The 12,013-nt window shown below is 39.6% G+C and overlaps 1 protein-coding gene across 3 annotated transcripts in view; it reads left to right on the top strand.

The window, feature by feature from the left end:
• Positions 1-10,167, top strand: part of SLC25A14 (solute carrier family 25 member 14) — a 39,454-nt gene extending 29,287 nt beyond the window's left edge. For all 3 annotated transcript variants that reach the window (XM_010341735.3, XM_010341734.3, XM_003931124.4), the window contains 2 exons: positions 8,714-8,794; positions 9,722-10,167. In XM_010341735.3, coding sequence (XP_010340037.1) covers positions 8,714-8,794; positions 9,722-9,763 — 123 coding nt within the window. In that variant the 3' untranslated portion in view covers positions 9,764-10,167. The remainder of the gene's footprint in view (positions 1-8,713; positions 8,795-9,721) is intronic.
• The last annotated feature ends 1,846 nt before the right edge of the window (positions 10,168-12,013 follow it).

The following is a 12,013-nucleotide window of genomic DNA, read 5'->3' as shown; positions in this document are numbered from 1 at the left end:
TTGCTGGGTCAAATGGAATTTCTATTCCTAGGTCTTTGAGGAATCACCACACTGTCTTTCACAATGGTTGAACTAGTTTATACTTCCACCAACAGTGTAAAAGTGTTCCTATTTCTCCACATCCTCTCCAGCATCTGTTGTCTCCAGATTTTTTAATGATCACCATTCTAACTGGTATGAGGTGGTATCTCAATGTGGTTTTGATTTGCATTTCTCTAATGACAAGTGATAATGAACATCTTTTCATATGTTTGTTGGCCTCATAAATGTCTTCTTTTGAAAAGTGTCTGTTTATATCTTTCACCCACTTTTGAATGGGTTTATTTTTTTTCTTGTAATTCTGCTTTAGTTATTTGTAGATTCTGGATATTAGCCCTTTGTCAGATGGGTAGATTGCAAAAATCTTTTCCCATTCTGTTGGTTGCCGGTTCACTCTAATGATTGTTTCTTTTACTGTGCAGAAGCTCTGGAGTTTAATTAGGTTCCATTTGTCTATTTTGGCTTTTGTTGCCAATGCTTTTGATGTTTTAGTCATGAGGTCCTTGCCTATACATATGTCCTGAATGGTTTTGCCTAGGTTTTATTCTAGAGTTTTTATGGTGTTAGGTCTTATGTTTAAATCTTGAAAACATCTGGAGTTAATTTTAGTGTAAGGCGTCAGGAAGGGGTCCAGTTTCTGCTTTCTGCACACTGCTAGCCAGTTTTCCCAACACCATTTATTAAACAGGGAATCCGTTCCCCATTGCTTGTTTTTGTCAGGTTTGTCAAAGATCAGATGGTTGTAGATGGTGGCCTTGCTTTCAAGGCTTCTTTTCTTTTCCATTGGTCTATATCTCTGTTTTGGTACAAGTACCATGCTGTTTTGATTACTTTAGCCTTGTAGCATAGTTTGAAATCAGGTAGCATGATGCCTCCAGCTTTATTCTTTTTGCTCAGGATTTTCTTGGCTATGTGGGTTCTCTTTTGGTTCCATATGAAGTTTAAGGTGGTTTTTCCAGTTCTGTGAAGAAGGTAATTGGTAGCTTGATAGGGATAGCATTGAATCTATTAATTACTTTGGACAGTATGGCCATTTTCATGATGTTGATTCTTCCTAACCATGAGCATGGAATGTTTCTCCATCTGTTTGTGTCCTCTCTTATTTCCTTGATCAGTGGTTTGTAGTTTTTGTGGTAGATTACATTTATAGACTTGTATATGTTGAACCAGCCTTGCATCCTGGGATGAAACCTACTTGATCATGATGGATAAGCTTTTTGATGTGCCATTACAATTGGTTTGCCAGCATTTTATTGAAGATTTTTGCATCTATGTTCATCATGGATATTGGCCTGATGAAGTTTTCTTTTTTTGTTGAGTCTCTGCCGGTTTTGATATCAGGGTGATGTTGATCTCATAAAACAATTTGGGAAGGATTCCCTCTTTTCGGATTGTTTGGAATAGTTTCAGAAGGAATGGTACCAGCTCCTCTTTGTACGTCTGGTAGAATTCAGCTGTGAACCCATCTGGACCTGGACTTTTTTTGGTTGGTAGGCTATTAATTGCTGCCTCAACTTCAGCCCTTATTATTGGTCTGTTCAAGGTTTCAGCTTCTTCCTGGTTTAGGCTTGGGAAGATGCAAGTGTCCAGTAATTTATCTGTTTCTTCCAGATTTACTGGTTTATGTGCATAGAGTTGTTTGTAGTAATCTCTGATGGTAGTTTGTATTTCTGAGGAATCGGTGGTGATATCCCCTTTTTTATTTTTTATTGTATCTATTTGATTCTTCTCTCTTTTCTTTTTTATTAATCTGGCTAGCAGTCTGTCTATTTTATTGATCTTTTCGAAAAACCAGCTCCTGGATTTATTGATTTTTTGAAGGGTTTTTTGTGTCTCTGTCTCCTTCAGTTTTGCTCTGATCTTAGTTATTTCTTATCTTCTGCTTGCTTTTGAGTTTTTTTAATCTTGCTCCTATAGCTCTTTGAATTTTGACAATAGAGTGTTGATTTTAGATCTTTCCTTGCTTCTCTGGTGGGCATTTATTTCTCTAAATTTCCTTCTAGACACTGCTTTAAATGTGTCCCAGAGATTCTGGTACATTGTGTCTTTGTTCTTGTTGTTTTCAAAGAATTTCTTTATTTTTGCCTTCATTTCATTTTTTATCCAGTCGACATTCAGGAGCAGGTTGTTCCATTTCCATGAAGTTGTGTGGTTCTGAGTTAGTTTTTTAATCCTGAGTTCTAATTTGATTGCCCTGTGGTCTGAGAGACTGTTTGTTATGATTTCTGTTCTTTTGCATTTGCTGAGGAGTGATTTACTTCCATTTATGTGGTCAGTTTTAGAGTAGGTGCAGTGCAGTGCTGAGAAGAATGTATATTCTGTGGATTTGGGGTGGATAGTTCTGTAGATGTCTATTAGGTCCACTTGGTCCAGATCTCAGTTCAAGTCCTGGATATCTGTGTTAATTTTCTGTCTCATTGATCTGTCTAATATTGACAGTGGAGTGTTAAAGTCTCCCACTATTATTGAGTGGGAGTCTAAGTCTCTTTGTAGGTCATTAAGAACTTGCTTTATGTACCTGGGTGCTCCTGTATTGGGTTTGTATATATTTAGGATCATTAGTTCTTCTTTTTGCATTGATCCTTTTACCATTATGTAATGCACTTCTTTGTCTCTTTTGATTTTTGTTGGTTTAAAGTCTGTTTTATCAGGAACTAGGATTGCAATTCCTGCTTTTTTTTTTTTTTTGCTCTCCATTTGCTTGATAAATCTTCCATCCCTTTATTTTGAGCCTATGTGTGTCCTTTTATGAGAGATGGGTTTCCTGAATACAGCACACTGATGGGTCTTGACTTTTTATCCAATTTTCCAGTCTTCTTTTTTTGATTGGGGCATTTAGCCCATTTACGTTTAAGGTTAATATTGTTATGTGTGAATTTGATCCTGCCATTTTGATGCTAGCTGGATGTTTTGCCCGTTAGTTGATGCATTTTCTTCATTGTATTGATGGTCTTTACCATTTGGTATGTTTTTGCAGTGGCTGGTACTGGTTGTTCCTTTCCTTGTTCAGTGCTTCTTTCAGGAGCTCTATTAAGGCAGACCTGGTGGTGATGAAATCTCTCAGCAATTGCTTGTCCATAAAGGATTTTATTTCTCCTTTGCTTATGAAGCTTAGTTTGGCTGGATATGAAATTCTAGGTTGAAAGTTCTTTTCTTTAAGAATGTTTAGTATTGGCTCCTACTCTCTTCTGGCTTGTGGGGTTTCTGTGGAGAGATCTGCTGTGAGTCTGATGGGCTTCCCTTTATGGGTAATCCGATCTTTCTCTCTGGCTTCCCTTAGCATTTTTTCCTTCATTTCAACCCTGGTGAATCTGATGATTATGTGCTTTGGGGTTGCTCTTCTTGAGGAATATCTTTTTGGTGTTCTCTGTATTTCCTGGACTTGAATGGTGGCCTCCCTTGCTAGGTTGGGGAACTTCTCCTGGATAATATCCTGAAGAGTGTTTTCCAGCTTGGATTCATTCTCTTCGTCACATTCAGGTACACCTATCAAACGTAGATTAGGTATTTTCACATAATCCCATATTTCTTGGAGGCTTTGTTCATTTCTTTTCACTCTTTTTTCTTTATTCTTGCCTTCTCATTTTATTTCATTGAGTTGATCTTCAATCTCTGATATCCTTCTGCTTGGTCGATTCAGCTATTGAAACTTATATATGCTTCGTGAAGTTCTTGTGCTGTGTTTTTCAGCTCCATCAAGTCATTTATATTCTCCAAGCTGTTTATTCTAGTTAGCATCTCATCTAACCTTTTTTTCTAGGTTCTTAGTTTCTTTACATTGGGTTAGCACATGTTCTTTTAGCTCTGAGAAGTTTGTTATTACCCGCCTTCTGAAGCCTGTTTCTGTCAATTCATCAGATTCATTCTCCATCCATCTTTGATCCCTAGCTGGTGAGGAGTTGTGATCCCTTGGAGGAGGAGAGGCATTCTGGTTTTTGATGTTTTCATCCTTTTTGTGCTGGTTTCTTCCCATCTTAGTGGCTTTATCTACCTGTGGTCTTTGTGGTTGGTGACTTTTGGATTGGGTCTCTGAGTGGATGTCCTTTTTGTTGACGTTGAAGCTATTTCTTCCTGTTTCTTCATTTTCCTTCTAACAGTCAGGCCCCTCTGCTGCAGGACTGCTGGAGGTCCACTCCAGACCCTGCTCACCTGGGGATCACCCGCAGGGGCTGCAGAACAGTAAGCATTGCTGCCAGTTTCTTCTTCTGTTATCTTCGTCCCAGAAGGGTACCTGCTGGATGTCGGCCTGAGCTCTCCTTTATGAGGTGTCTCTTTGGATATGCGGGGCTCAGGGAGTTGCTTGAGGAGATAGTCTGTCCCTTATAGGAGCTCAAGTGCTGTTCTGGGAGCTCCGTTGTTCTGTGCAGAGCTGCTGGGCAGGTACCTTTAAGTCTGCTGCAGTAGAACTCATAACTGCTTCTTTTCCCATGTGCTCTGTCCTAGGAAGGTTGGCTTTATTTATAAGTTCCTGAGGTGCTACTGCCTTTTTTCAGAGATACTCTTCCCTGCATGGAGTAGTCTTGTCAGTCTGCCAGCAGAGGTATTGCTGAACTGCTGCAGGCTCTGCCCAGCTGCTGTGTGAACTGCCTTGGTAGTGGTATACTGCCTCGGTAGTGGCAGATGCCCTTCCCCACAGTGAGCTGAGCCGTCCCAGGTCCAGCTGAACTTGCTGGGAAACTCTCAATCCAGAGCATTTCAGATTGCTTGTTTTGTGGGGGTGGTATCCACAGAGCCAGATCGCCTGGCTCCCTGTCTCCGCCCTCTCCCTTTCAGTTGAATGGGTGACTCTGTCTCCCAGGCATTCCAGGTGCTAGTTGAAACAGTCACCCAGATTTGTGTGAGTTTCTGTGTGCCAACCCACGGCATCAGCTCTGCTGAAAACTTGTGGCACTTTTCGGCCTGGGAATCTCCTGGTCTGTGGGCAGTGAAAACTTGTTTGGAAATGCAGTGAGCACTCACCCTCTGCATTGTTCTTGCTGGGATCTGCACTCTGGAGCTGTTCCTATTCGGCCATCTTGGATCCTCTCTCCTAATGAGTTTTAAGAAGGAATGAGTGAATACTTAATGTCACATGGAATAGAAATATGATAGGGAGTGTAAAGTGTCTATTGGATTTAATATTTTTGAGAGAAGGTTTGGTGAATTGGTGCTTGCAAAAGCCAGTTGCTGTGCATTGAGGAGTATGTTTGATCATTCATTCAAGTAATAAAAAATAAAAAAATCAAGCTGACTCTTGAAGCGCTCCGTCAGCCCCCCAAAAAGAAATAAATGTTTGTGTCTTATGTACTAGGCCTTGTTCCAGGTTGTTGAGGATATATTAGTAAACAAAAATGTCCCTGTCTTCATGACACTTAGATTCTAATAGAAGGAGATAGGTAAACACAAGAAGTAGTGATAAATAGACAGTTATAAAGCACTATTTCAAGAAGATTGGCTAAAAGATTAACTATACAATAATATAGTAATAGCTAATGTTTACTGAATGTTTATTCTGTCCCAGGTACTGTACATAGAATATATCCTTTAACTCTCACAGCAACCCGGTGGATTAGATAATATCTTTCCCGTTTTTGAAAGGAGGAAACTTAGGTTTAGAGTAGCTAATAACTTACACAAGATTATACAGCTAATAAGAGGCAGATCTGAGATTTAATCTACAGTCTGTCTGATTCCAAAGTTTGTACTTATAACCACTATGCTGTGTTGAATCTTCAGAAACATGTTTTATGTTGACAGTAACCTTTAATTACTTAGATTTACTCACTCATTTACTTACTTGTTATTAAAATTTTTTTTTTTTTTTTGAGATGGAGTTTCGCTCTTGTTACCCAGGCTGGAGTGCAATGGTGCGATCTCGGCTCACCGCAACCTCCGCCTCCTGGGTTCAGGCAATTCTCCTGCCTCAGCCTCCTGAGTAGCTGGGATTACAGGCACGCGCCACAATGCCCGGCTAATTTTTTGTATTTTTAGTAGAGACGGGGTTTCACCATGTTGACCAGGATGGTCTCGATCTCTTGACCTCATGATCCACCCGTCTCGGCCTCCCAAAGTGCTGGGATTACAGGCTTGAGCCACCGCGCCCGGCCGTTATTAAAAATTTTTAGTAGCAAAGTCATTTTTTAAAATGACTTTGTTCTATATTGCCATTATATGTAATAGCATCATACTTTATTATTTTGTCTGTGCTTAACTACAGAAGTTACTTGTTTTCACACAACTGCCTCATGCCAAAAAGTGCCTCTCATTTCTAGCATTGTGAAGAAATTGGTCACTGTTCTTAGAAATTTGTAAGATGTAAGCTGGGTGCTGTGGCTTGTATCCTGTAGTCTTAGCTACTCGGGAGGATCACTTGAGCCAGAGTTTGAGGCTGCAATGAGCTATGTAGGCAGGCCACTGCACTCCAGCCTAGGCAACAGAGCAAGACCATGTTTCTTAATTAAGAAAAAAAGATCCAGATGGCTCACAGGAGTGTTAGAGATCCTTACTGCTTTTGTGTTCAACTCTTCAACAAGTACTAATGGGAAAATTTCTTGTGCCACACACTGTGTTAGGTGGTGGTGACACAATGGTAATCTCTGTTGGAGATTACATTCTAGTTGAGGAAGATACAATAAACGTACGATACACGGTAAAATTTTAGACAGAAATTGATGTTATGCAGAAAATAACAGCATATTGAAATAGTGATTCAATGGTGGGGAACTACTTCAGCAATGATGGTCAAGAAAAGCCTCTGAGGAGGTGACATTTGAGCTGAGATCTGAATAACGATGAGTTGGCCATGAGAGCTGGGAGAAAAGCATTTTATAAAGAGGGAACAGGTTACTAAAGGTCTGAGTTGGAAATAACCTGGACATGTTCAAGGGTTAGAAAGAAAACTAGTGTGGTTGAGTGTGTGGTGAATGAAGGAGAAACTAGTAGGATATGAAAATGCAGAGAGCGGCAGCAGCTTAATCATGTAGGATTATATAGGTCTTTGCAGAGGATTTGCAATTAGAATGAAATCCACCAGGAGGGCGTTTGAGAGCTTTAAGTAAGAAGTGATATGATCTGATTTATAATTTTAAAAGATTGTTCTAGCTTCTAGGTAGAGATTTTAGGCCAATTAAAAGTCTATGGTAGTAGTCCAGGTAAGATATTATGAGATTGGATGGTCTCTCAGAGGGCCCCTGTCATTTAACAGTCTCAGTTCTAGGTTATTCACCTCTGGGCTTTATTTGGAGTGACTTTCACAATTTTACAACCTCAGTTTTGGTCTCAGACCTTTACTATTTTCTGAAGATCCATTGGGGAAACATATTATCACTATATCTTCATAAATATTGTGCTTATTATTTTACTATTTGTTCCCAAAAGTGGTTAGTAAGGATAATTATCTCTAGTATACCTAATGTACAGAATGGGATAAAGGATATTTACAGCTTTGGCTTCTCATATTATTGTCTTATCCAAATGTATCTTTTTAAAAAAATTGTGGTGGGTTTCACTTCACTATTGGAAAAGCACGTAACATTTTTCAATGTCTAATACAATGCCTAACACACTGTAGTTACTTAATAGAAATTTGTCCATTATATATGAACTGTTTCTGCTGGCTAAATTTAGCACATGCCACCAGTTTACAAGGTTTATGCATAATTTGTCATTTAATTCTCATATGCATGTATATAAGACCCTTGTATAAAGTAGGAAACCAAAACTCAAAACACTTCACATTGTTCTTCATGTGTTCCTCAGAGCATTCACATGAGGTAGGCCATGGCATTATATAGAATTTATAATGATGAAAAAGGCTCAGAGAAGAATAATGACTTGCCTAACTTTCTGTTTTCTTATCCTATGTTAGTTTTCTTTGTAGCGCTTAACATTTTTGGATATAATATATATCAATTTGTGTATTTGTCAGCCCCACTAGAATATATACTCCATGAAGGTAGAGACTGTAGAGTTTACTTAATGCTATGTAACAGATTCCCCTAAAACATTTGTTATTTTGCAGTTTCTGTGGTCCAGGGATTGCAAAGCAGCTTAGCTGAGTTGATTCTAGCTTAGGCTGTCTCCTGAGGTTGTAGTTCATATATCAACTAGGGTTGCTGCCATCTAAAGCCTTGACAGGCTGGGATAGCTGCTTCAATGATCACTCATGCAGCTTTCAGCTGGAGCCCTCAGTTCCTCACCATGTAGGTCTCTCTTCATGACATAGCAGATGGTTTCCTCTAGAGTGAATGAATCCAAGAGAAAACGAGGCAGATGCTTTATTATATGTAAAATGTATTTTATAACCTAGCAGTGGAAGTGACATATGCTCACTACTACCATATTCTTTTGGTGATACAGACCGAATACTGTGGGATGGGGGCTACATAATGGTACACAATAACTGGAGGTAGGGTTCGTTGGGGGCCATCTTATAGGCTGGCTACCATAGACACTTGTTATGTCTTGTTTATTAGTATATTCTCAACATCAAGAATTGTGCTTTGCCTGTGTATAGTAGGTAAATATTTGTTGATTAAGTGGGTGGATGGATTTTGACTACAGATGAATTTGAAACAGACCTTTAGAGAAAAGACTATTCATGGAGCCATAAGTTGCTCTGGGGTGGGAGTGGAAGATGATGTTCAGTGTAGAGAAAGGTGAATTCACTCTGTTTTTGGTTATATCTTTCCTTCAGATGTGGAAACACGAGGGCTTTTTTGCACTCTATAAAGGATTTTGGCCAAACTGGCTTCGGCTTGGACCCTGGAACATCATTGTATCCTTTGAGAGAATGAAAGCAAGTGCTTCAAGCTCCCAGATAATTCTAGGCAATGGGAAGAAAAATTTCATTATTAAAGTCTTTTAGGCTAGTGAGAAATTCAAGCATCCATTGGTGATCCTTGAGAACAGAATTAAGTAGAGAAACAGCTTTCAATTGGAGGCTAATACTACCTAAAGGGGATAGAAAAGATAGGTCAGACTTTCCTCTTTAAAACAAAATGACAACAAACGCAGCCAATCTGGAAGGAGCTATGAAGTTTTTAGAACCCTCATGGAAGAAGCCTACTGGAAGGAAGGTCCATGCTGAGGTGATCCAGATTTCCCACCCCTAACTATAGGACCAAAAGAGCTGTGAAATAAAAGCAGGAAAGAAAACATTCACAGGGTGAAGGAATCCACAGCCAAGTAGGCTTCTTTCTTCGTGGGTGAATCTGTCTCCTTCAGTTGTGTTTGAGTGCCTCCTAAGTGCAGAGCCATGTATTGGATGCTGTGTGTGTGTTGTGTGTATAACGGTGAGCACTGCAGGGTTGGAAAGTGATTTCCTGCCCTTGTGGGGTCTGTAGACTGAGAGAGAATATCTGTTTCCCTCTTGGAATCACTCTGATCATTAATTATATGTTGTCATTGTTGTTGTTGGTGTGTGTGTGTGTGTGTGTGTGTGTGTTCTGTTTGCACCTGAAGACTATAAATATATTAGAGTTTTACCCTGTTTATATTGTTCGATGCCAGTGATCTAAATGGGCACATGGTAGGCACTGAACACATGCTTGATTTGACAGATGACATTTTAAAAAAGATTTTAAAGCAAATGCAGCTTAGAATAGTATAGACTACCTTAATTTAAGAGAATGTAATGCACAATTTTAGAACTGGCATTGGCTTTCAATATCAACCTGGTGATCTTCCTTGACTTACTCCTCAGTTTTTTATTACGTATGAGCAGCTCAAGAGGCTTCAAATCTAAGGACTGAATTATGTGTGCCCAGCCCTGCCAGCGTTTCTACTCCTTTTCCCTTTTCCCATGTTCTAATGTATTTTGACAAAGTTGTAAGTGTTTACCAAACCGTTGGTCTCCTAAGGGCCTCCAGATGGAAGAACAGTAGGTGGTTCAAAGTTATTTCTATGTTTGTGTTACCATGTTAACTTTTCCGTGAGAGAAAGTGTTAACATTGAGACTCTGGCCCCAGATTGGTATCTTCTATGAAGATGGATACTGATGGGTGACCTTGAAAATGGCCTGCTTTCCAAATGTGGTTAAATGTAATTGGTTAGCCCCAAACTTGGGCTACGGCAGAAGGCGTAGGCCAGGGTGGTTATTGCTATTTGTGTTACAGACCTCGGTTCTCATTAAAGTATTTATTGGCAGAATCACTCTGGCTTTGTCTTCATTTACTGTTTTCTCCTTTGCCAATCCTTGAAGTTGCATTCTCCAGAAAGTAATAAAGAGAAGATGACTATGAAATTGAGACTGGACTCTTAAAATGCACTTTTATGAGATGAGAATGACTACATTGTGTGTTCCCAGTGCATTCATTGTCATAATGCCACTACAAAGTGTTGGACAGGTGGTTCTTTCTTAAACACGAATAAACAAGCAAGTGGTTCATTTGGAAGTTTCTACAGGTAAAATGCTAAAAGAGGCTTAAAATAGTACCCTGCTCCCAGGGTTCTAATCATCTTACAGGTACAAAGTTCTGTCTCCTTTTTTTGTACTGGAACAGAACCTGGCTCATTGTAGGTACTCAGATATTTGTGGAATGAATAGTTCTTCATCTTTATTCATTCATTAATTTGTTCAACATTTATTATGTATCTATTAAGTCTAGATTCTGGGACTATAAAGTGACTAAGACATATTCTCTGTTTTTAAGCTCACATTATAGTGGAAGAAGAGATTTGTGAGTCAGTAATTACAGTGGGTCCTAAGTACATGTGAGAGATGAGCAAAAGGCTGTGTGGGAGCACAGAGGAGGAACAGCCTTACCTAGAGGATTTGCCAAAGGCTTCATAACAGAAATGACACTTGAGCTGAGACAGAGGAAGAGTAGATATTACCGTGAGGATAAGGCATTCTACATTTTGACAAATGTATAATATGTGTCTATCATTATAGAATCATACAGAATGGTTTCATGGCCCTAAAAATCCTCTATGTTCCTCTTATTTATTCCTGCCTCTCCCTTAACCTCTGGCAACCACTGAGGCTTTTATTTATTTATTTATTTTTTTTTTTAATTGCATTTTAGGTTTTGGGGTACATGTGATGAACATGCAAGATTGTTGCATAGGTACACACATTGCAGTGTGCTTTGCTGCCTTCCGTCCCCTCACCTGTATCTGTCATTTCTCCCCGTGCTATCTCTTCCCACCTCCCCACCCCCCGCCCCTCCCCCATTTCCCCCCAACGGACCCCAGTGTGTAGTGCTCCCCTCCCTGTGTCCATGTGTTCTCATTGTTCAACACCCGCCTATGAGCGAGAATATACGGTGTTTGATTTTCTGCTCTTGTGTCAGTTTGCTGAGAATGATGGTTTCCAGGTTCATCCATGTCCCTATAAAGGACGTGAACTCATCGTTTTTGATGGCTGCATAATATTCCATGGTGTATATGTACCACATTTTCCCTATCCAGTCTATCATCGTTGGGCATTTGGGTTGGTTCCAGGTCTTTGCTATTGTAAACAGTGCTGCAATGAACATTCGTGTGCACGTGTCCTTGTAGTAGAATGATTTATAATCCTTTGGATATATACCCAGTAATGGGATTGCTGGGTCAAATGGGATTTCTATTTTTAGGTCCTTGAGGAATCGCCACACTGTCTTCCACAATGGTTGAATTAATTTACATTCCCACCAACAGTGTAAGAGTGTTCCTATTTCTCCACATCCTCTCCAGCATCTGTTGTTTCCCGATTTTTTAATGATCGCCATTCTAACTGGTGTGAGATGGTATCTCAATGTGGTTTTGATTTGCATTTCTCTGATGACCAGTGATGATGAGCATTTTTTCATATGTTTGTTGGCCTCCTGTATGTCTTCTTTTGTAAAGTATCTGTTCATATCCTTTGCCCATTTTTGAATGGGCTTGTTTGTTTTTTTCTTGTAGATCTGCTTTAGTTCTTTGTAAATTCTGGATATCAGCCCCTTGTCAGATGGGTAGACTGCAAAAATTTTTTCCCATTCTGTTGGTTGCCGATTCACTCTACTGACTGTTT

The sequence above is a fragment of the Saimiri boliviensis genome, chromosome X, assembly GCF_048565385.1.
Source record: "Saimiri boliviensis isolate mSaiBol1 chromosome X, mSaiBol1.pri, whole genome shotgun sequence".
Taxonomy (NCBI): domain Eukaryota; kingdom Metazoa; phylum Chordata; class Mammalia; order Primates; family Cebidae; genus Saimiri; species Saimiri boliviensis.
This window is presented reverse-complemented; position numbering and strand designations above follow the sequence as displayed.